The sequence below is a fragment of the Martes martes genome (assembly GCF_963455335.1).
Source record: "Martes martes genome assembly, chromosome: 4".
In the NCBI taxonomy this organism is placed as follows: Eukaryota; Metazoa; Chordata; class Mammalia; order Carnivora; family Mustelidae; genus Martes; species Martes martes.
In genome coordinates, this window is record NC_137891.1 from 178,562,671 (window position 1) to 178,587,894 (window position 25,224).

General features: G+C 56.7%; 1 protein-coding gene across 1 annotated transcript in view; it reads right to left on the reverse strand.

The window, feature by feature from the left end:
- The window catches only part of IGSF21 (immunoglobin superfamily member 21), a gene marked incomplete at both ends in the record, with an annotated part of 234,315 nt that overhangs the window by 66,821 nt on the left and 142,270 nt on the right, over positions 1–25,224 (reverse strand). Inside the window, one exon of the mRNA XM_080801557.1 lies at positions 10,582–10,703. Within this exon, the coding sequence (XP_080657683.1) occupies positions 10,582–10,703 (122 nt within the window). The remainder of the gene's footprint in view (positions 1–10,581; positions 10,704–25,224) is intronic.

Sequence of the window (25,224 nt, forward strand, 5' to 3'; positions counted from 1 at the left end):
TTGCCAGTCTCCCCGTCTCAGGAAGCAAGACCCCCCACCACCACCACCAAAGTGCTCTGGCCACGGCCCTGGAGGCCACTGGCAACTCCTCTCCCTCCGACGGCCTCCACCTGCAGCCCAGTGAGTCCTGCCAGCTCTGCCTCCAGACCCTCCTCGCATCCCAGCCCCTCCGGCCTGGCCAGCACACCCCATCACCTCCTCAGCTCCATGGTGACGGGTGCTTCCTGCCTCCTCCTCCATGTCCTCCCCGGTAGCTGAGGCCGATCTTCTCACAACCCCGAAACAGAAACAGGATCAACCTCAATGACTCCTCATCACTTCGAGAATACAATTCAAACTCTGATAACCCACAGTGTTCTACAGCAGTGGTTCTCAAACTCACCCGCCTGGGGGAATCACCTTGGGGGGCTTTGCAAAACGGATGCCTGTGACCCCACCCTCTCACCCACGAGGTTCTGATGTAACCGTCAGGGCTCGGCCTGGGCGTCGGGAGTGTGCAAAGCTCCCCTGGGCATTCGTAATGGGGCATGTGGACCATAACACTGGCGTCACCTGGGAGATGATCGGAAACACAGGATCGCGGGGTTCCCCACCCCCACCACTGAATTTGAACAAGCAATGCCTGTGCGCAATCAAGTTCAAGAGGGCGGCTCCTACCTCACACCCCCCCACACACTCCTTGCAGGATTCACCACTTCCCACCCCCTTGCTTTCCTCCCCTGCCAGAATGGTCATTCCCTGGCCTCCTCGGGGTGGCTTCCTCTCTATTCCAGACCCCAGAGAGGCCCTTCCCTCGGCCTCTCCCTGTGTTGCAGACATAGCCCAGGGACCCTACCTCCTTTATTCACCTCTGTTTCCTGATGTCCACAGCTAAAAGGAAACACTTTAAATGGCAGACGAATCAGTACGGTCTGCCCTGGCTTAGGTGGCTGAAGGCCGTTCGGTGCCTGGGACACGGCCTCACAGCTACCTCCCCTCTGCATTCCAGGTCTGATGTGAGTTTGCAGTTCCCTGTGGTTGATAGTGGGTGAGGACAGTGTCTCCCGGAGGCCCTTGGTAAAAGGCAACTTGTTCCCCAGAGGAGGAGAGGGTTACCCCAGGGGCACCCATTCCATCAGCAAGGGGCTCAGCTCCATTCACTGGGGAAACCCCCAAGAGAGGAAATTTCTGTCAGGGGGAAGCTCTCCCAGCTCTTGGGCTATTCCCTTCTCTGGGCTGAACGTAATACCCACAAATAGGGTCTGAGATCTGCACTCTATAGGTTTGTCGTTAGGGTTTAAGCAAATGATGGATGGGAGAGAGTTTTGCTGACCGATTGAAGTAGGAATTCCGCATTTGGATAACCTGTCAGATCATTAATTTAACTAATCTCTGCCGACATTCTGTGCTGGGTATTGATGCCCTAGAGATGCAAAAAGGAAGGTTCCCCATGCTTAAGGGACAAGACCCATCCTTGTGATTGGCGAGGGTGGGGGAGGAGGGGGCGAGGCGTACTGGCCGGGGACCCCCCCCAGATGCAATACCCCAGTGCATCACCAGAGGGCAGCAGACAGCTTTGCAAGCCTTCCCTCCCCAGGGGGAAGACCTTTGAGAGAAAGACACATTCTGGGAGCCCCAGTGGCCTCCTCATGGGGGCACAGGAACAGAGAATGGGGACGGTGGGGGGAGGACGCAGCTCTGTGGGAGCTGCCAACTCAAAAGAGCAATTCAACTCTGTCCCCTGCATCAAAGCTGTCCACTACCCCAAGACCCAACCATGGAGAAGTGCCCCAACCCCTCCCAGTGTGGCCAGTGTGGAATAGGGACCCAACAGAAGCTCTGGGCCTTGAAATCCGGGATCCCTGCTGCTGGGGAGATTCTGGGGCCACTGCGGGACTCCATCCCAAGAGATGCGAGGTATGTGCAGGGGGAGGGGAGGCAAGGCATCATGTTCGTGTGTGTATGTGTGTGTGTGCATGCGTGTGTGTGCATGTGTGTTTGCCTGTATGTGTGTGTGCGCGCGTGTGTGTCTGCATGCACAGAGTAAGAGGACAAAACCCCCACACAGGAAGTGCCAGACCAGAAGGGGAAAGAAAGAAGAGAGGAAGGTCGTGCTAAGAGGGAAACCACAGGAGCAAAAGGAAAGACTGAAGTCAGGGAACAAGAGGAAAACAACATCGACATCCTCGGGTGGGAAGTGAGGGCCCCGCGGAGGCGCGAGCTCAGGACCGAGCTCAGGACCGGCCTGTGGCGAGTGGGCCCTGCTGGTCAGGGCCGCTGGGGCCTGAGTGTGGGCAGTGGCGGCATCTGTGTGAGTGGACAACGGCCACTGGCTCGGGAGGAGCAGAAGTGTGATGCACGCAGTGACTGCAGGGAGATGGGGCTGGGGAGGAGGCAGGTAGGGGTGAGGGGCAGGGGGTGCATCCCACACTGGGATGGGAACGGCCAGGCAGTAGCTAGTTTTAACATGGAGACTGACTCTGGCAGCTTCCTACCCAGAGGCACCAAGCGCCTTGGGCTACAGATCCACTGTGTGTGTGTGTGTGTGTGTGTGTGAGCGAGCAGTGAACACATCCGTCGTGTGTGTTGGGATGGACACACAAGGTCATATGTCCTTACTAAGTTTCCCGAGTCTCTAGTGCCTGGCCCTGGGCCTGGAACAGGTAGGCTCTCAGTGACTGTTGAACAAACCTGCTTCCGGGGGCCCAGAGACGCGATCTGGCTTGGTGTGTGAACCCAGGCTTCCCCCCTGGCATGCTGTGTGACCTCGGACTGGTGGCCGCACCTCTCTGTTCTTCTGTGTCATCATCTACACAACAGGATTCCATGGATCTAAGATGTGTGCTCCATGGGATGGTTGTGAGGGTGAAACCAGATGATGGGTTGGAAACAGTTCCGCTGACTGTCTGAAATGGTAAGTCCACATTCAGATTACCTGCCAGTCGACTGATTCCACAAGTCCTTCCTGAGGCCCTGGGCTTCCATGCTGGGCCCTGGGCCAGGCACTGAGGACCGAGAGGTGAAATAGGGAGGGTCCCTGTCCTGAAAGACAGGCCCAGCGCCGGACACGGGCGGGTCCAGTAACTCCTCCTTCTCTGACTGGTGCTGTGGGTTATCCCGCAGGTGCAGCGGCCTGGGGTTGGGTCCAGTGGGACTCTGGCTCAGAGAGCCACTCTGCCTTTGGGGAAAATGCCAGGGAGCTGGAGGAAGAGCCCTTTGCACCTGGGACCCTTTGTTCCCTAGTCAAGGCCTCATTTTCTGAGAAGCTCAGCACAGGCCCCTGTGCACACTAGCTGTTCTCTATCCCCCATAAACTGTGCCAGCAGGGCATGGGGAGGGGGGTGAGCCAGGCTCGGGAACTGATTGGTGCCTGTGAGGTCACTCTGGACTGGGAGGTCACTAGCTGGTCAACTATTTTGTCATCTTCAACCCAAATGAGTGTGGCCTCGGGGGACTTAGGAGAATCACCTGTTGGCCTCCAGCGGCCAGCAGCAACTAGAATTATCTGAATTCTTTGGCCCCAGTCAGCACATCGGAACAGGCGGAAGGTGCTGCGTGAATCAACTTTATCTGGAGGACTTTTTTAAAAAGACTGATGCCCCAGGGCCCCTCCAGACTCCTTGAATCAAAATTCGTCTTGGTGGACCCAGAACTTGATCTTTTTAAAGCCACTGCCAAGGTGATCCTAATGCAGGTGGTCCGGGGACTGACCTAGGGGGTCGGCCCCCCCATCCATCCCCACCCCACACCTGCCAAGGACAATTTGTTGCAACTTGCTGACCAGGCGGAGAGCTGAGCTCCGGGGCTGAACGTTCCCTTAGTGGCCGGAAGGAGAACTGCAGCCTCGCTCCTAAAATCACCCCTGGTTTTGAGACCAGGACCCACTCCCACTTGCGGGGTTCAATTCACATGAGACTAAGAGGCATAATCTGTTCTGAATAATCTTCAGGAAAAGGTTCAAGGTTGTCCTTATAATGTCACCCTGGCTCTTTTGCATTCCCAGAGGCTTACTGGGTGCAAGAGAGGAGGGGGGTCTCCAGTGGGTCAAGAACTGGGCATCACCTGGCATATGCCCGAACACGCGAACGGACATGTCTGTGCAAACAGCACATGCTGTGTATATTTCGGAGGAAAAGGATGCGCGGCTCATGATAACGGGCAGAAAGACAAGGGAGCTATGTAATTCAGATTCAAACCAACCAGGGCCCGAGGGCACTTTTCTTTGTACCAGGACTGAAGGAGTTTGCCCTGCACCTTCACAGATGAGCCTGCAGGAGCGCCCAGTGGCTTTTCAGAGGGAAGCAAGCCTCTTTGGACCAAACAGTGAATGCGTCTACTTAAAAACCAGCACAAGGTTTGTGCCTGGGTGGCTCCGTTGGTGAAGTGCCCGACTCTTGGTTTCGACTCAGGTCGTGATCTCAGGGTCCTGGGATCGAGGTCCACATCAGGCTCCCCACACAGCAGGGAGTCGGCTTAAGACTCTCTCCCTCCGCCCCTCCCCCTGCCCTCTCTCTAAAATACATAAATAGATCTTAAAAATAAATAAAAACCAGCACAGTGTTCCCTCAAACAGATTCTAGGGAACTTGTGCTTCGCGGGTTCTGTCTGCCTGCTTGGAGGGGTCCTGCCACTCCTTCCAGCGCCTCCCTCCCACCACGCGGTGCCCTCCGCCTAGCGTCCGCCCCCTGCGCCTCCTTGTCTGAAACCTCCTTATGCTTCTAGGGCCACTTCAGACGCCGCCTTCTCTGTGATTTCCCCGCTCTCTCCAGCTCTGATCCATCACTGCATTATATCGGAGTCTTTCCTAGGACAGCTATCACTTTATTACTCGAATTGTTAGCTATTTATCTCCATGTTTTATCTCCGCTTTCTCTCCCTTCATTCCGCAAATATTTATTGTTCCTCTCTAAATGCGGAGGAGGGTCTGGGGTTACTGAAATGAAAGAGCTGGAGCGGAGCCTGGGAGGAGCTTCTGGGCACGTGGGGGTGGGGGAAGGAAGGCAGGCTTTAAGGTCCGAGGAGGAAGAGGCTGGGGCTGCACGCAAACCCCCTCTGGGTGCTGTGCCCGCTCTCCTCCCCGCCCCCCAGCTCCGGGCCTTGGAGGCAGCAATGGTCAATAGGGCCATCAAGGGAATATGTGAGTGGGGGTGTCTCGGAGTAATAAAGCAAGTGGCATTTCTGTTTGCTCCCTCTTTCCTCCAGACTCTTCCTTCATTCACTTGATCCCCCCCATCTCCCTCCCCCGATAAGTATGAATTAGGGAGGTGTAACTGTGTTCTCCTGTGCTCTGCGAAGGCCCCAGGCTCCTCTGCACTCACCCAGCTGTTCTCCACCTCCAGCCGGGGCTTCTGGGGACAGCGCACATGTTCATAGGGCATGGCAACCAGACCCGGGAGGGAGAGCTGGCTCTCCAGCAACCCTTCACCTCCTGGCCCCTGCTGGCGCCACACGGTGGCCTCTCCCTCTCCCAGCTTACTCAGGCTTGGAAATTAAGTCCTGAGGCCAAGGAAGAGACCTGTGTCTCCTTCCCTAGACTCATCTGGGAAGAGCTCTGTCTTCCGCTCCTGGCGCCTCCAACCCACCCTGCACAGGGCAGTTGGAGGGAGCTTTGAAAGATATATCACATCAGACAATGACCTTCAGCAGCTTCCAGGACACAGAGCAAAATGCCAGCTTGCTCCCCAAACTCTGGCCACACTGGCCCTCTAATAGCCCCTAGACCATGCCAAGCTTTCTCACCTCAGGACCTTTGCACTTGCTGTGCCCTCTACCTGGAATGCCCTCCCTACCGCAACCCTGCCAGGGACTTCTTTTCATCCTGTAGATTGTCACCTCCTATGAGATGTCACCTCCTATGAGAGCACTTGCAGCCGCCCCCCACCTTCCCGCTGCACACTCTGTTATTCTTGTCATTCTCTGTCACGTTACCTTCTTCCTTCACATACTTATCACCAACTGTCAATATTTTTCCTTATTCTTTTAAACATATTTTTATAGTCTGCCTCTCCTCACCCCCTACACCACAAACCTCACAAGAGCAGGTCTGATTATGTCTTGCTCTCCATTTTATCCCCAGCACTGTCCCTGACATGTAGCAATTGCTCAATTCCTTTGTGATGAATGAAGGATGAAAACGTTGGAGAAGGCGCACGGGGGAGGGGGGGGTGCGGGGGAGGGGAGGCAAACCGCTCCCTCCTACGTTCATCCAGCTGCAGGGAGAGCCAGCCGGTGGGAGAACACCATCGCTTCTGCCGCTAACTCATCCTCCCCGCAAGCATCTACATATTTGCTTCAATGTTGTGGGGGTGGGCTGGGGCTGGGGAGACAGTGATGAAGACATCAGACCCGGTCCCATGTCTATGGGCTTCGAGTCTAGTGGGAACCGCAGACTTTGAACACCTAGTGTCAGGGCACGGAGGGGATGGAGGGGAAGTACCCTGGGGTATCTGATCCGGTCTGGGCGGTCACGACTGGCTTCCTGGAAGAGGTGGCGTGCAAGCTGAACCTGAATGGATGCATAGGGCCTCGCTCAGCAAAGGGAGGTGGGCAAGGTGTGGGAGGGGCAGAAGCACCCTCAACTCTTTGAGTGTAGCCTTCCCTCGCTGCCAAATTAGGGCCAGTGAAGCCTGCTGGCTCCTGCTTGGTGTTCCTCGGGACATCCAGAACCATGGAATGGGACGAGGGACTGACTGCAGAAGACTCTGGGATGTGGATGGCTGCATTCTGCAGGGATTCATGAGTTTTGCCCACAAAATCTTCCCCTCTCTGGGGGATCTATCCATCTGCTCGACCCGTTCTTGGCCTGGTGGAACAGGTGCACGGGGGCCGAGGCACAGGCATGGGCGGGCAGGGGTGGAGGACGGCGACGTGCAGGAAGTCAGCAGGCGGAACTGTCACCCCTATCATGCCTCCCCATTCAGGGGGGCCCCAGAGAAGCAGACTTTGTGACAAGGATTCAGGAGCCAGTGGCTAATTTGCAAAGGCGTCCCAGGAAGCTGGGAAGGGAGTGAAGAATAGTGGGGAGGGAAGGAGCCAACATGGGTGTGTCACGGAGGTGATCCTGGGCGAGCCGCTCAGCCTCACTCCTGCTGGGGAGCTCCAGGGGACAGGGGCCATCCATCTGAGTAGTCCCACCCAAGGGGCAGAGCGGCCGGGAGATCCACCCAACATCTCCCATCGGCCAAGGCTGCTCTGGGGATGCCCGTCCTCAGCCACATAGCCCTTGTCCTCACCATGATGGCCCTTTCCAGCCCATGTCCTTACCATGGTTGCCTTACCATGAGGCCAGCACCCCAGCATAGTGGTCTTTCCCTGGAACCGTGCCCCGCTTGCCCCTCATTATCCAGCTGCCATCCGAATTCACACCTTTGTGGAATGTGTACTGCAAATTTTACTGATGTCTTCCTTTCTTTGCTTACTGTCTTCTCCCCCACGAGAGTTTAATGCCAGGTCTTTTGTGTTCCCCACTGGATCCCCCAAGACACCTTCCACCATGCCAGGCTTCTAGTAAGTGCTCAATTAAATATCCTCCGAAGGAAGAAATTACTGTCAGTTCCAAACTGGGAGTTCTGGATTCTGAGGTTCATTCTATAGACATTGGATAAATGGGGCCTCTGGGGCACTGGGAGAGGCAGTGACCCGCTCAAGGTCATGAACTGGGGTGCCACACCTGCACCCCCCAGGAGGTAGAAGTCCCATCACCCCCCCCATGCCCATCCCTCCGGGAACCCCACCAGCGGGAGGACACGCTTTGGGAGTCCCTGGGCTCCTTTCAGCTGCCTGAGAATTGCTCTCTGCCCATTCTTAGTGATCTCAGCCTCCTTCTCCCCCTACTCTCCCCAGCTGAGGAGGAAGCGGCTCAGACAGCTGTGGAGCTGGGACTCTCTCTAGTTGAGATGCATTAATTTGTAAATATCTTCATTTATATGTAAATGCGGAGTTCCGCACCCCGCCGCCAGCCCTAATGGGGCCCAACAGCCTGGAGACGCAGACTCCTTTTGCTAGCCAGCTCTCCCCGATCGGATTAGACTCCTTCCTTCCCTTCCGCTGTGGCCTCCCCGAGGCTCCTCTGCTCTGGTGCGCGCGCTGCCCCGGGAGCCCACCCCTGGAGCCGAGGCTGGGAAAGGAAAGGGCACTGGCCACAAGTCAGCACGGCTGTGTGACCCTTGGGCGAGCCCCCTTCCCTGCCCGGACCTCAGTGTCCTCAGTTTTAAGATGAGCAGGGCAGCATGGTGTAGGCCCAGGGCAAGGTGGCCTGGGGTCTGATGCAGTCGGTGTCATTCCAGCCGGGAATCCCGGGGGCGAGTCCCTTGACCTTGCCCAACTTTGACCCTGGCTGTAAACCAGGGCTAGAGAAAACAGTAACATCTGCGCGTGCATTTACAGGGTCTTTTCATGAAGATGAGAAGAGCCAGAAGACACATAAGGGGCCTTTATGTGATCTGGAAAAAGGTGAGGGTGTTTTATGGTGGAAGAAGGAGGGGGTTTCCTGGACAAGAACAGCAAACATGCATTGCTCAGCGACCATGGCAGCACTTTAATGTGAATGAACCTGGGGACCCTCACAAGGCTGCCGGGAGCTCCTCACTATTGTCGTTCCCTTCTAGAGATCGGGCAACTCAGGCACAGAGTTACCAAGCCTCGGTGACACTAACGCACGGAGATGGAGGGGGTCAGCATTGGAACTAAGGTTCCCGGGACAGAAATCTCATTTAAATCCTACAATGATGGTGAGAAACCGAACCGATTAAGTCTGCTTTGCAGGGCAAGAAACAGAGACCAAGAGAGGTCCAAGGTCACTCAGTAGGAAGTGGCTGAGCTCGTTCTGAACCAGATCTTTTGGGATGGTCCTGGGGCTGGGCTCTGGGGCCTCCACTGAGCACGAGAGGTTGGGAAGGGCTGGTCTAGTGCTCTAGGGCTTCCTTCCTGGCTAAGGACTCCAGTGGAGGGCTGGAGATGATGGCATAGGCTGGGGGGCGGTTGCTTCTCAGAGACCAGGGTAACCCTGTGCGGGTGGGGTGGAGGCAGGTGGTGGGGTTCTGGGAAGCAGTGTGTTGGGTGGGGGGAGAATCTGAGTGCTCACTTCCCCAGAACCATCTGTGGCTCCCAGGACGGTTATCTGCTTCCCCAAATGAGGTTTTCATCTTGATTGTAACTGGCTGGTCTTAGGTGTGCTTTAATATTTTAAGGTGCCCCAAATCCTTTTTGGAAGCAGGTACAGGGGAAATCATGGACATGAATAGAGGCATCTGTGCAGCCATTTGCTTGCTTCTCCCCCATCCCCTGGCGCACACATGCTCACCAGATTCCCCCAACAAGGGCTGGTTCTCAGCTCCTGGCACAAAGCCCAGAGAGGAGGGGAACCCGGAAAGGTCCTCCAGGGGAGCACCACCTTTCCTCTTACAAAGTGCGCAGGGAAGGATCACCTACCAGATTTCTTACGCCGGGCTGGGCGAGCCCTGGTGCAAACTTCCCATCCAGTTTTCTAATTTTATCCAGGGGGGACTGAGGCCCTAAGGGCTGAGGAGCATACCCAGGATCAGTGTGCAAATTTCACTGTGCACCTACTACACGCCGGGCCCGCGGACGGCTGCTTTTTGCCTGGACACCAGGCAAAGCATTCGGCTGTGTCGCGTGGAAAAACGCACACACGTGCGTCTGTGTGCAAGACTGTGCACGTTCAGTGCCCGTGTGAAGCTACTTGTCATGGATGTAGTGAGGCTCCCCACTTTCCATCTCATGGAGGGGTGGCACTAGAGGGCCGGCAGCCACCTGGCTTCGGGGGACAGTCGCTGTGCTAGGGCGAGAGGCAGTCTACACAAGGTGTCTCACGGGAGGGCGTGCTTGAGCTGGGCTCTGAAGACCGATGAAGGGCTCAGCAGGTCCCCGGAAGGAGAGCCGCACTCTGGCACATGAACGGTAAGGGCAAAAACAGGATTGGGGCCTTTTAGAGAGGACACAAGGAGGGCACAGGGCCGCGACACCCACACATGGAGAACACAGCAGGGCACGGAATGGGATCTGCGGCTACCTTAGAGTCTTCTAGAAAAGAGGTGGGGTAAACAAGTCAAGTGTCTCCATCCCTGAGGACTCTTTCCTCCCGTCCTGCTGCCTTGTCTGACCCGGAACCAGCTGTTCAGGGTCTGTCTGCCTTGCTGGGTGGGGGCCCGAGGAGACGGGAGAGCGTGTTGCCCGCGCTGCTGAGTGAGCCAGCTGAGTGCCAGCTCTGTCCCTGCGGCTGCAGAACGTGGGGCACGCTGCTCACCTCTCTGGAGCTCAGAGAGGTCCAGAGACTGGGTTTGGAAACTGGGTTTGGGCAACTCACCTCGCAGGACTGTGGGGGGAGCTGGCTTTGTGGGGCTGGGCGTGGGGCACGCAATGTGGAGGGTCTGCTGCCTGGGGCAGAGCTGGGACTCAACCCCTCCCTGCTCCTCCTTCCAGGGGAGGCCCCTCAAGGCACTGGGTTCCCCTTTGCAGCACAGCCCCCCGCCCTGCCTTCCAAGCCCGTGGTTGGGGGGAATGACCGTGAGAACCCCCAGGAGCATCACAGGGCGTACGACGGGAAAGGGCTGGAGAAGTGGCCCCCGGCGCCCGGTCCCTCACCTCACGGTGGACTGGTACACCAGGTCCTCTCTCTTGCGGTAGTTCTCCATGTGCGAGTAGTTGGTGGAGAACATGGCATCAAAGGTAAAGATCTTCTGCTTGATGGTGCCGCCGTCCGTCACCTGCAACAGAGCACAGAGGCAGCTGCGGGGAGCGCTCAGCCAGCCCCGCTCCTTTGCTCCAGGCAGCATGCGCAGGGGTTGGGGAACACTGGGAGACTCAGAGGCCAGTACGACCCGCACCCCGATGCCCTGGGGAGGCCTCTAGGGGACATGTCACTGCCTCCACTAGAACGCTCCCAGGTTATCCCAACTCTACTGATGTGTAAGCTGAGGCTCTAGAGAGAAGTGACTTCCTGAGGACCTATGCCGGGAAGGAGCAGAGCGGGCTCTTCTCCCAGGCAATAGTTTCTGGGAAATTCTGTCAGGGGTAGGCCCAGAATGCAGCCCCCATCTGGGGATAGGGTCGTCACAGAGGGCTTCCTGGAGGAAGCGAGGTCTAAGTTGCCTTCTGAAGGAAGAGCAGGAGGCAACCTGGCAAAAGGTGGGAGTGCTGGAGGCAGGGGAGAGGAGACAGCAGAAGCAAAGGTCCTGTGGTAGGAAAGAGCAGGTGCGCTCCAGGCGAGAAGATTGTGTTCAGAGTGCCCGGGGCAGCAAGGCAATGGTGAGAAACCAAGAACTACCAGGTCCTGGAGGGCCTGGGAGGCAGGGGAGCACAAGTGCCCATGAAGGCAATGTGGTAGAGGTCACCTTGGACATGATTTAGGGTGAGGCCTGTCTGGAGGCAGGGGGCCCTTGAGGAGACTAGGGAGCACTCAAGCGAGCAACCTGGGGATAGAGCCCCCTGGACCCCACGGGGGCTCACCGTCCTCAAAGGCTGTCCTGGGGACAAGCCAGCAGGGAGGGCGGAAGCACGGAGGCCCAGAGGAGTCCGGGGGGAGGGGAACCCCAGGAGGTGACGATAAAGCCTGCGAGGGAAGACGAAGGCTGCTCAGGCGCCCAACTGTTCGCGGCTGATTAAAAGTCGGACCCAAGTGTCCGGCGCTCCCCGCTCACGGCCGCCCGCCGCCTCCCCACGCCCCGCGCTGCCTGCAGCTAATGAAAGTGTTACTCCACAAAGCAGCAAGGTATGTGTTGTCACTGTTTCAATTATTTATCTGTTTACGCGGCTGCAGCTTTCCCTACAGTTTTCCGCCTGCGTCAGCAACTCTATTATAGACCCGAAGCTTGCCGCCTCTCGCGGCTCAGCTGGGCTCCACGCTAACAGCCTGCAACCCAGGAGGCTCATGCCTGGGCCTGGAGAAGTGGAATTAACTCCCTGCGGCTCTGGTGGTGGAGGCAGGGGGGCCAGCTGGGAGGGCGGTGGCCCGGGGGGGGGGGGGCTTTCTCCAAGGCGCTGGGCGCAGCTACGGTGGGGGCGGGGGATGCTGAAAAGATCTGCAGCCTTCCCGAGAGGACGGGCCCCGGGGGCAGCCCGGCTCCTCTGGGCACCTCTGGACCCAAGTTGACTTGGACCACATCTGTCTGGCCTATGTGGCCTTTTATTGTGGCTGGTTTAGGGGACACAGGTTCGATGCAATCCGGCGAGCATTTATTGAGCGCCAACTGCGTGCCAGCCACCGGCCCACATCAGTATGTGTCACCTCTCCCCAACCCCCATCCTGGTCTGCAAGCTCATAAGGAGTGAAGAGGCCCCTAACCGTCCCAGGGGGGCCCCAGGGAACCCCGGAGACAGGGTTAGAATGGTGATAAGCTCCAGGACCCTGTGTGAGAAGATCAGCAGTGGGACTGACTCCCTATAGCACGGTTTCTCCTTACCCCTCCCTAAGCTCATTCCCCTCCGACACCTCGGGGCTTCTCTTCAGCTCATCCTCTTCACTCGTGTCCTCTGTGGGGCTGTGTGCTCTCAGCTCACCTCCTCTGCACCACGAGCCTGGCTTCCCAGAGAGGGGACACCAAGACCGGGGGACGAGGGAGGAAGAGGAGCAAGCGCCTTCAAACCAGGGCCTTCAGCGGGGGGAAGGGGGGGTGATTTTGCCCACACCCCGTCTTTGTGACATCTTTGGTGTCACAGCCTGGCAGGACGGCGGTTTGGTGCAGGCGTCTAGGGGCAGAGAGCAGGGATGCCGTCACCATCCCAAAAGGCACAAGATGACCCCAAAGAATTATCTGGCCCCAGACGAGAAAGGTGCCATCGCTTTGTGTGGACCCACTGTGCCCCTGGGAAGTGAGTGCAATGAGCAGCAGCTTGCCCATTTCGCAGATGAAGAAACCGTAGCTTAGAGAGGATAGGAGATTCAGCCGAGGGCACACGTGGGGGTTCCCGGTGAGGCTCTGGCTCCCATGGTGGGGCTGCCCTCCACCCCCAAGCCCTGCCAGGCAGGCGGGACCCCCAGGAGCTGAGGGCAGAGCAGCTGCTCTCAGTGCCCCCACCGCCCCCCAGGCAAGCGGGTCCTTAGCAGGAGGACACCGGGAGGCCTGCGGAGTCTTGAGGAACGTTCTCCCCAAGTCGTAAAAGTGGAAGGCGTCCTGCCCGTGTGACTTGCAGCCTTGCCTCCTTCAGGAACTGCTTTTTTATCTTCTCCTAAAATGCGGCAGCCCTTATCGTCCCAATCTCAAATTTCACTCCATTTTTTTTTATTATACAAAGGAGAAAAAAATCTGTCAGTAAAACTGTCTCCTCAAATTTATTCGCCGGGACCGAGGATTTTATTACTAGGAAAATACAGCTGCACCCCACACGTCCACCCGTACCCGCACACCCCAGATAAAGCACCGAGGAATGATCTGAGTCGTAAATCACTGTTTCCGGCTGAGGGACAGGGGAGTTTCAAGGACGCACCTAGTTTTCCTTTGGTTTTATTTACATCTTTTTTTTCCTGGGGCCGAGTCTGGGGCCTCCCAGTCAGCTTAGGAGTAAATCACTCCTTCCCGTTACCCAGGACCAGGACGGGCACTTCGGTGGCCCAGCTATGAGAGCCCAGCGGCCGGCTCTCTGCCCTCCCTCCCTCCTTCGGCCTCAGGGAGGGTTCTGGAAAGACCGGGATGGCCTTGGAATGCACCCTCGGGTCCCAGGCCCGTGGGCGAGGGGTTACTTGCAACGATGTTATTCTCTAGTTCTCTGTGGTGGCAGCCCCTGGGTTGAGGGAGGAGGGCTGTCACAGGCTGTGGGGCAGCGGACATGATGAGCCACACCTTCTCTTGAATTCTGGAAACACTGCCCCACACCTAAGAACTGCAGGTCCCCGGGAGAAGAGGAGTCAAATTGCGGATGATTGCAGCCTATCACGAGCGAGCCTGGTGGGGATGCCCGGGCCGTAGGTCACTGGGAGACCAGAGCCAGGGAAAGCCTGGCTGTAGAGGCAGATATTTGCCAAGTGTTATCTGACACCACGCAGGAGGCAAAGATTCTTGTGGGGGGAGGGGTGATCACAGAAGGCCTCCAGGTGGAGGTGGGCCCCTTCTGAGAGTGCTTAGTCCCAGGCTGGTGCCCCGCCTCTGGGAGACTCTGAAGCAAGCCCCAAGCCTGATTTTCTCCACCCCCAGGAGAGTTCTTGACTCTGTTACTAAGTAATTTGGTCCACTTCACTTCTCCAAGCCTCTCCTCTCTCCTCCATAAAGTGGGATAATGCGACCCACCTCTGAACCTCTCTCGAGGATTAAATGAGATGAGGTTTGTAACAGCACCCGATGGGTGGGGAGGCGCTCGGTAGGGACAACTATTTCTATGCATATTAATAATTTCCTCCGCCATCCCTTCTTCTGGGTCCCTTGCCACCCTCTCTAGGGCTGGGGTTGGAGGGCAGAATAGCTCTTATTGGAAAGCCTGAGGATGTAGAATGTCCGTAAATGGAAGAAGGGGGCCTGCCATGCAAGGGAGGACTGGAAGGCTGGTGGAGGGAGAGGGGGTAGGAGCGGGGCCCAGGGCCTGCCTCGAAGTCATAAAGCCCAACAGGGAGGGAGCCGATGGACGCTTTGAGTGAGTACCTGGAAGCAGGCTGGTCCCAGGGGCTCCGAGATGCTCCCCTGGTGCCACAGTGACATGAGGTCACGTGACAAAAGATCACGGCACGCAGAGGATGGCAAGGCTGCCAGGAGCGGATGAGATGCTGTCCTGGAAAGCCAAGGCCCAAGAAAGTGTGGGTTCTCCCTCCCCAGAGGGAGAGGAGCCCGTGCATTCATTCACTCACACAACAGGTTTTTACTGAATCCATAAATAGGTCCTCGAACGGGAGCTACTCCTCGAACATAACCTCTATGAGGGCAAGGTCTTCATTTGTCCTGTTCATTGCTCTGTCCCCACACCTGTGTCTTGCAGACAAAGCAACCGAGGCCAAGAGAGAGGCAAGTGAACTGCTCCGGTCACAAGGGCAAGAAGTGGGGGGAGCCGAGCCCTCCGCACCTTGAAAAAAGCTGCACCTTGAGAAAAGGCCAGAGGGGGATCTATTCTGCGGTCAAGGAGAAAGGCATGCCCAATGTGGGGGCAACCGCAGAAGCCTGGGGCTCACACAGCCCTGCAGAGTCAGGTGCCCGCTCTGCCACTCCTGGGTTAAGCCATGTGACCTTGGGGAGGTCTCTGTGCCTCGGCCTTCTCACCTGTAAAATGGGAGCCCTCGCAGCTCCCTGTAAGGCGCTCACGTGAGGACACAGCACGCGCGGTGACATGCACGGCGCCCCCAGAGGCTGGCTCGGCAGCCGGTGGCAGTGACAGGGGTGGAAATCAGAACAGCCGGCACTCCCGTGCTGCTTGTCACAGGTCATGTGCTGTTTGCAAACCAGAACTCGGGTAATTATAAGAAAGCACTCAATGCATATTAGCTGCTATTATTTTTTTTTTACTTGAGTCCAAAGTGGAGCAGTTGGTCGGGGTGGGCAGACTCCGGCAACGGTAGCAGCACAGAGTAAGTGTTGGAGAATGCAGGACTCTCCCCACCCCGACCCCTGCACCGACAGCATCTCAACCATGATGTCCCAGCCTGGAAGGGATGGAGGAAGTAGAGACCCGGCTTCCGCATCCCACAGGCTGGCCTCTGCACTGCTCCCCTCCCTGGGCCTCAGTTTCCCTAAGTGCTCGACGAGAAGCTATGGGGTGGAGTGACCTCAGAGGACCATTTCTACTTTGAATGCCCAAATGCTCTCCTTTGAGAACAGCGAGCAGACAACAGCGAGCAGACCACAGCTACTCCCGCGCTGGCCTTGCTTACGGGGGCCCACAGACCCCGAGGCGGTGGACCCTGTCCTGAGGCCCTAGCTGCCCCCCAACCAGCAAATCTGGCCTAAGCCAGGCTGGGTTGATTTTCCAGCGAAGGAATCAACGCGTGGCGAACGACACAGTCCAGCCAGTGGAACGGCCGGGCAGGCCGGGGTTTTTCACTTGAGACAAATGTCTCCAACTCCACCTCCACACCATCATCCCTGGGTGCCATCATCCGGAAGAGAGAGAGGAGGAAAAAAAAAAAAGAAAGGGGGGGAAAAATCACCTCCTCCACCCCCAGCCTCCTTCTCTTTGTGTTCCACAAAACCAATTACAGGTTGGAAATAGCTGTAATAAACTTGATATCCCACTTATGGGCCAATCCCACCGCGGCCGGAAAGTGTAATAGTGGCAGGGAGTGAAAACCGCTGGTGTATTTTGCCGGAGCTGTTTAAATTGCCTGCCTACATTATCCAGGCTCCTCTCCAGCCGGGAAGGAATTTGCTCTCCTGGAAATGGAGCAGCTGAGGTCTCTGTGGCTGGGCAGCGAGAGGGGGGCGGTACAAGGAGGGTTTTAATTAACTGATTAGACATGGGAGAGGGGACAGTGTCTGGGCTCTCGGAGTCGGGCGGCCAGGGTCCGAATCCCAGTACGGGCAGCTTACGGGCACCCCTGCCGAAGTCGGGCAAGAACCAGACAGCCCTTCAGGGCTGTTGTTGGGAGGGAGGGAAGGGGAAGGGACATTTAATTGGACCACGCAAGCGGCCCGCACCGGCTGCCGTGCTGCGCCCAGCATGAGTCTCGGGTCTCGGCTCTGCGGGGGGCGCTGTCACTGCCTGGCCTGAGCCCATTTCCTCATCTGTAAAATAAGGAATTTTAACTGAACTTGTGCCCCAGAGTTGTTAGAAATACTCAAAGGAAGGAATGTGTGTGAAAGCAGAACGTGAATTGACTGCTCCGTTCCTAGTACTGTGGGAGGTGATGAGCATTCTAGAAACTTCCACCACGAAACCATCACCTAGAAGCCCCTTCCCACCTCACTTAGCTCCCCATGCAAAGAGGGCAGCGGTTCAACTGGCATTCCTAACGGGCTGACTTAGATCAAGTTTGGCCCGGAGTAGAGCTCAGACCAGGGAGCGTGTGAGCGTCCTTTTACTGACGGGGCTCTTCCGTGAGCTGCACCTGATTCGGGAGCACAGCTGTGAACACAACACGTGTGACAGTGATGAAACCCAACCCCCTCTTCGGGGGGAGGGTGGTTCTGACTCCTCTAGCAGAACCTGAGCTCAGGGGGCCTCGGACTACATCTCGTTCCACGTGGACCCCAACTCCCAGAGCGCTGTTTAGCATGCAGGGGACTCTCGGTCACTGTTTTTATAGAAATGAATAGTGTTTTTATAGGTGCAAAATCTGGGGCCAGGGAAGGGCTGCCACTCGTCCAGGCTGCCTAGCTAGTAAACGGAGAAGTGGAGATTCGAACCTGCGTCTGGTTCCAAAGTCCAGATAGGAAGGGATCCAGAAGGCAGAGTCAGACGGAGTGTTGGGCAGGGGGCATGGAAGGGGATCTAGGCAGAGAGAAAGGTGGGCAGAGGCACAAAGCAAAGGGCCACCTGCTCAGGGAGGGGGGGCCAGGAGGCAGCCTCCCCCATGGCCTGCTGTGCAGGGCAGGGGCACAGGGCTCCTGGCTTCTTAGTTGCCATGGTGACCTAGGGCCACTTGTCCCCCAGAGCCCTGTCCACCTGCTCTCCACCTCCAGCCTTCTCTTGCAGAGGGGAGGGGAGGGCAGTCTCCCCTGGGGCATGGGGGAGGAGGATGCCAGACAGAAGGACAGAAGGACAGAAGGGAGGGACATCCCCAAGGCCAGTGCCACCTAGGTCTCTGGATGGCCAAATTCCAGCCCCGCTCTGTCTCCCTTGTGAGTCCTTGCTTCCGGTGGCGCCAGGCTGGGGGTAATTGGCTTCCCCCGTGTGTGTGGCAGATCCGGTTTTGACAGAGACAGCTGGTGTCATAAATTGCTCTGTGTCTCATCTGGTTACTGTGTGATGGCAGACAGCAGCTCGGGGATGGGGGGTGGGGCGGGCAGGGGGCTGGGGCGCCGGGGATCATGGCAGGCAGGAGAGCGGCTGCTGGCTTTGTGGGTCCCACACATGTGGACAGATGCATATGCAAGTTTGTGTGTGTGTGTGTGTGTGTGCAACTAGTGTGAGCAGGGCCGCAGGGTCCCCGGAGCTGCTGGAGGCCAGCTCACGAAGGTGAGCACCGGGGTGAATGAGATAGCCTGTGGTCTAGGGGCATGGGTGTGTATGTGTGTCCGCAGGGGTGAGTATATGAATTTGTGTGTTTCTGGGCTGCATACAAGGATGGGGGTGTGTGTGTGTGCGTGTGTGTGTGTGTGTAAAGCAAAATGGTGAAAGTGTTCGCTGTAGCTCTAAATGTCTGGGAAAGAACAGGAGGGCTTGTGTGTCGGTTTGTGAATTCATGGTGTGTGTGCACTTGCGTGTGCAGGAACGACGCCTACCTCCATCCACAGCATAAGTCCAGTTTAAACACCCTGTTCCCTGCCCTGCCCAGGGGAATGGAGGATGTCGGTGAGGGTGCGTGTGTGCGGTGGGTATGTTTCTGAGAAATGCCAGGCCAGGAGACACCCTCACACCAACCCAGGCCCGTGCAGTCTCCCAGCCCCACCTGCCAGGTGCGAAGCCACAGGTCAGAGCCCAACCACCTGAGCCCTCCCAGCCCCGCCAGACACAGGCTGCTCCAAGACCTCCCTCCCCATCTTCTGTGCATATACCCAAACCCACACTGCGGGGCTAACAGCCAAGAAGCAGGGCAGACAGGGAGGACCCGGGTACATGTTAGATGCTCAAAATTCTGAGCACAGCAAAATCACCCGGCCGGAGGGGAGGAGGGTTAGAAAATGTCGATTTCTTGAAAGCCCACCCTGGAGGTTCAAATTCTGTGAGTCTTGGGTGGCATATGGATTTTGCATTTTTTAAAGAGCCCCATTGGGTCAGCTGGATGCAGGGCTTGGGGACCACAGGAGGAGCCCTCTGGCCTCACCCCAGGACCCTCCCGCAACGAGGGCACCTTGGATGTTTTCCCAGGTGGCTCTCAACTGCCAGACCCTTGGTGCCCTGGGAACAGGAGGGACCCTCGACCGGCCCATCTAGACTCCTTACTTTATAGAAGGCTAACCTGAGTCCAGTGGGGAGACAGACACGCCTAGGGTCCCACAGGAAGCAGGTGGCAGGGCCAGGGGAGCCAAACCCTTGGCTTTGAGGAGCCTCCTGCTCACACTCACGCGTTTGATGCTTGGAATCCAGACCCCAGAGAGCAAGGGTCCCCACTGAGTGTGGTGTGGCTGGGGTACTGGGGATGTTCTTATCAGGGGGTCATAGCCTGCTCCCCGCTATCTCCTGGGAATGAGCCGCAGCATCAGAGGTGGGCTCTGGGGTCATGCGGATGGCCTCCTTCCCAGGACAGCTCATGCCCTCCCCTGCTGCGCTCCGGAGGATGGTGCGGGGACGGAGGACGGAAGAGCGACTTTGCCCCATTTCTCTCTCCCTGAAGGCCACCCTCCCTCCCTGCCCTCAGCCTTCCGCTCCTCACCTGTTCATTGGCCTGTTTGCTCATTCAGCACCTCCCGGGGGTCAGGCCTGTGGACAGAGGGTGGCACTGGACATGGGCTGTGTCCTCAAGGAGCTCACAGAAAGGGCTGGCAGGGGCACCAGAGGGAGAGACAGCAGCTCCCGTGCTCGGCCACCGTGGCTGCCTGGTGAGCAGTGAGCTGTGCCTCGGAGGACAGGGAGAGTCCGCAGGGCAGATGAGAGAAGCAGGACATTCGAGTCCTGGAGACTGCCGGGCATTGGCCCCTCAGAAGGCGCGGTGCAGGCAAAGAGTGAGCCAGAGCGCAGGGTGGGTTTCGCAGGACGCGGTGGTGGCGCAGGGACTCAGAGCCCCGCGGGGAGGCAGGACGGTGGGCGAGTCATGCTTCACACACATGGAGTCTGGGTTTGGTGCCGGCAGTCAAGCCCCCAGGCCCAAATCTCATCCAAGTCCTTTCTCATCTTCCTGCCTCCGTTTTCTCTTCTATGAACTGGGGATGAACAGTAGCGCCCTTCGTCGGCGGCTGGAAGAGGAACTGAATTTTCCCAGGTAAAGTACTTGAAAGGTGGCTAGCATATAGCTAGCATAGCTATAATCACGCGTTAGCTTATTGGTTGTAAGTGTAAGGGCCTATTTAGCCAGAGCGACTCCAACTTGGTTAAAAGCCATTTTGTTGTTTGTGCAGTAAAACTTAAACTGACCCTGACCCCCCTCCCCGAGAAACTTACTTAGAAGCAAGTCTGGGAAACCAGTAAAATATGGTCGGCTAGTTCCTAATAACAGAGCCCAGAATACAAGGACGAGTCGGACCAGGTGAAGACATCCAATCAGTAAAAAGCACACATATTGTCTCCCTAACCACCAAAGAATGTAAACCCCGCCTTTTGGGCGCCAAACTTGAGCGCCAATTCTGACCAGAGTGATAGGTTCGTTCAAACAGCTACTATAGGGCAAATTGTAATTCAATTGGCCACCTGCACGTGGCCTAACATGACTATGCAATGTTACAATCTCATTGGCCACCTATATGTGACCAGGCTTTGCTGTATAAAAGTTAGTCTGTGAGGCTGGGAGGGGTCGCTCTCTTCGGAGACGGCCCTGGCCGGTCATTCTGACTTCTAATGCTTAGCATAGAATAGAGCTTTGCATAACTTTCACCTTGTCTCAATCTCATTCCCCTGGCCGATCAGTCTAACTTCTAATACTTATCATAAAATAAAGCTTTAAATAACTTTCACTTTGTCTCGGTCTCGTTTCGTTTAATAATGGACCTAACAGTAAGATGCTTAGCACGGTGGATATTACGCAGTAGGTATTACTATTGCTATGATTTTCTGGGAGGGAGATAGGGAGCCATTGAAGGCCTCAAGCAGGGGAGAGGCAGTTCCCATCGGGGTCAGAAAGACCCCTTAGTGGGAACACCAGGGTGTTGACCTATTGCAGGGTAGGCAACAGATCCAGGGGCAAGCCAGTCTGCACTTGCAAAGAGGCCGTTAGCACAAAGAGAACAGACCATTTTCCCAGACCCCTTTGCAGGGTTCCAACTTGACTTTCGGGTCCCACGAGCCAGAGGCGCAGGTGCGTGTTAGGGTGCGGGCATCGGCTGAGTCCTCGCTGCTCCCCATGTCTGTGTATCTGTGTGGGAGGCTCTGGCCCCTGTCCCCTGCTGGTGACACCCCCATGATGTACCTCCGTGGCTACGCTCAGCACTCCGTGCTCATGCCGTCCCCAGGGCTGCCGATCAGCGGGAACACCTGCGGGCTGGTCATGAGCACAGGTGCCAGCCTGTGCTCATCTGGCTGACCACTGCAGACAGGAGGGCTGCCAGTCCTCAGGGAGGGCCCTCGCTGTGCCAGTCTGCTTGCTGTCCACGCTCCGCAGACGCTGCTGACAACCCGGCCTGTGCCAGCATGATCAGCCACCGGCGGAGCTGTGGATGTGGCCGTTCTGCTGCCCGTGCCAGCCTCCCACCTGCTGAACCAGGGGCGGAGCGCGCCCACGAACACTGCTGGGCTGGCGGATCCTGCCCACTATAATTAGCACATGGACTTGGAGGCAGGCCGGCCCAGCAGAGCCTGTCTGTCTGTCTGCAGCCGCCTGCTCCAACCCAGCAGAGAGAAACCCAGAGAGAAAGAGCACTGTGCTGGGAGCCCTGAGGGCTGGTGCCCGTCTCTGCCCACTAACTGGCAGTGGAGGCTGCCGACATGCTTTCTCTCTGAGCCTCCATTTCCTCATCTGTTAATGGGGTGGAGATGGCCGATCTCTCCTCCCTGCTTGCTTCCCGAACTCCCGTGCAGGTGGTGCTCACTGGCAAATGCTGGGTGGCCAAATTCTGCCCTCGAACGGTCACACTAGGGTTCATCCAGAGATGTTCCCTTATCCCTTCCCTCAGCAAAGACACGCGTGTCCCTACTATGAGTTCAGGGCTGTTTTAGGTGCAGCGGGTGAGGCCACGAACAGCACAGAGGCCCTCATCTGCTGGAATCCACAGACAATGAATGGGATAAAAGAATATCGAAGACATGTATCAGATTGGGACACGTGTCATGCAGACAATTAAGGGAGAGTATGGACAGAAGGGTGGGGATCACAGTGCCTTAGTGGCCTGTTTCAGGAGACCACATTTAAGCTGACGTTCCAATGAGGCACAGTTAGTCTTGCTTGGGAAGAAGCCGGTTGCTTCCCACCACTCCTTAGGAAGTCCTCTTTGTACAACACGTCTGGGTTCTCACTGAATCCCCGAGACACCCCTCTGGGCAGGGCTGCCTGCGTTTTTCAGAAGGGAGTACAGAGGCTCAGGGGGGTGAATGGGCTTGCCAGCATGTCCACAGTCCAGATCCAGCCTGGAAAATACAATCCTCTTCCTACGGCGTCTTTATAATGATGTTCACCTTCCCAAAAACCAGTTTTAGCGTCTGTGACAGATTGAGTGACCTTACGCAAGCCACTGGGGTCCTACTCCCCGGTTTGGTCCTATAACTTCATGCTTTATTCCCCTGATATTTGACTGTGAACATTTTCCACCATACAGGAAATCATAAACAAATTTAAAACCAACACCCAGCTTCCATGACGGCCCCCTAGCCATGCTCGCTTTCTCATAGACCGCCCCTTCTCCTCCCCCCTCCCCGTCCTCTGAGGCAAAGCTGCAGACATCAGTAGCCTCCGTCCCTAAATGCTTCAGCACATCTATCACCAATTAGAGTTCAGTATTTATTTGCCATTCTCTTTTTTGAGGTTTCGAATTTGTGTTCAACGAAATGCACAAATCTCAAAGACAAACACATACAACTCTGTAACCCTTCTCACGATGTAGAACATCACCATCACTCCAGAAAGTTCCTTCTTTTTCTCCCAATCAATCCTTGCCCCCTGGAGGCAACCATCTTTCCAGTTTTTCTCACATCATGTTTTCTTGTTTTAGAGTTTCATAGAAGGGGAATCATACAGCATGTAGCTTTTAGAGAAAACCCTGGGCTCCCAGCATATTTCCAAGACCCACTGCTGTTACTGTGTGTACTCAGAGTCCACTCACTACCAAGGAGTCCTCCACGGGAAGAAGCACCACCGTGTGTGTCCTCTTGCTAACAGACACCTGGACACTTTCCGGGTTGGCTCTCCCACCTGCCGAGGCTAAGAGCATCCTTGTACACAATTAATGGGCGTATGCACTCATTCCGCCTGCTCCTGCTTTACTGGCCAAAGGGTCAGTTCAATTCAGCAAGTGTTTCCTGAGGATCTACTATGTGTCAGGTCCCGCGCTGGACACTGAGGTGAGGGGGGAGGGGGCTTGGGCTCTGAAAGCCCCAGAAAGGCGAGGCATGTCAGACTGCATGGGACCCAGTGCTCTGTACCTGGCACCGTGTGCTACCCTCCCAACAGCTCTGTTGTGGGCTCAATGTGACCCCAGGTTTCAGAGGAGGAAACCAAGGCCTGGGCAACAAAGTGACCTGTCCAAAGCCCATCCAGACTCAGGGTGACGCTAATTCATCCTCTTTCTTTCGTCCTGCATGAGGCAGGAGCAGCAGCCCCAGGCGGCCAGGTGGTCTGTTCAAGGCCACACAGTAACAGTGCGGTGACAAGAACAGAGGGCTCTTTCCCAACACCATGCTGGCTCCATCTGGGGGGGGCGGGGGATCTTCAGCTAAGGTGTCTGTACGTGCTGGGCCAGCATTACCTCCCAGAAACAAGGCTGGGACAGCAGAGTTGTATCAAAGACTTGACTATCTGGGTGTATCTGTGTCCAGTGCGTGAGCCCATAGGAGTAAACAGTCGCTCCTTTCGGCTGTGCCGGGAGCACAAGGTCAAGGGTCCCAGAAGCCAGGCAGATGCCAGAGTGTGAGCTTCTGACAGACACTGGGGAGTGGGGAGCCAGGGTTGAGATAGGGAAGCTACGCAGGCCCAGAGTCATTTAACTATTTGAGAGAGAGCATGAGCACGGGTGGGGGAAGGGGCAGAGGGAGAATCAGGCTCCCCGCTGAGCAGGAGGCTGGAAGCTGGGCTTGATCTCAGGACCCTGAGATCATGACCTGAGCAGAAGTCAGATGCTTAACCAATTGAGCCACCCAGGTGCCCCGAAAGCCATCTAATTAAAACACACACACACACACACACAACACATACACCCCGTGTGTATCTAACCGACTCAATCTACGGGGCAAATCTGGCCCCAGACGATGGTTTTGTGAGCCTAACTCTAAGCAAATGAAGAAGGAGGTGGCGGTCAGAGGGGGTGGGTTAAAGACGGAGCCACATCCTTTGACAACCCCACATTGAGAGACGGGGGCTTGGGCTCTGTCCTTCTGAAACCCGCTCGTTTTCTGCCAAATGGAATATGCCAAAGTGGTGAAAGTCCACGCCCATGCCTTAGGAAGCTGGCGGCCTCTCCTTCCTGTCTCTGACTCTGGTCCTGCAGACAGCACAGGGAGGGAAGGGGATCTTGCGGGGCCCAGCCTTCCCTCGTGCCCCACACGCTGCACAGGGGTGACGCCGCCTTGACCTTCCAGACCAGACCGTTCCTAACTGAACCCCATGACCCGAGCAGACGCAGTTGGCAGCATTAGAACTGCCCAGCCCTGACCTGCTTGAATTCCTGGCCCGGGAAACGGTGCAATGTCATAAACTGGTTGTTGCTTTTAAAGCCGCTGTGATTTGGGATGGTTTGTATGCAGTGGTCCCCAGAGCTGCTTGTTCAGCCTCCCGTTGAGGGGGAAGTCGGTGTCAGCACCCACGTGCATGGGAAGTGCCCACTCAGACTCCATCTGGGCGTGAAAGCCTCTATTTGACCCGGGCCACAGTGGATGGGGCGGGGGAGGGGGAGGGCGTGTCAGGCAGGGTCCCACAGGAAACAGATGGTCCAGGCACAAAGGGTGCAGGCAGCCTTCAAGAGCAGAATTATTTACAGAGATGCAGGCAAGGGTAAGGGATCCCAACAAGACTTGGGTGGTCCCTGGGTGGCGGCCGGTGGGAGCTATTGCTCCTCTGAGGAGCAGAGGGAGAGGGACAAAGGAGTGGGAGTTTCACCTGCACCAAGAGAACAGCGGCTGAAGCAGAATGTCCCCCCAAAGGAGCTTAGATGGAGGGAGAGGGATCTGGGAGGAAAGAGGAACGAGGACGCTGCCCACCCACCTCCTGCAGGGGCCTCCCGTGGGCCAAATTCAACTGGCAGCCTGGTGGGCAAGGCAGCCCAGTGATGCCGCTGGTCCAGGTCTGCCTCTGGGCACCAAGAAGGATGGAGAAAGACGAGGTGAGTCAGGGAGGATGTCCAGAGAGGGACAGATGGCACGGACGTCAGTCTAGGAACCCAGGGGGGCTGAGCGTGAGTGGCCACCTTGAGTGGGGGT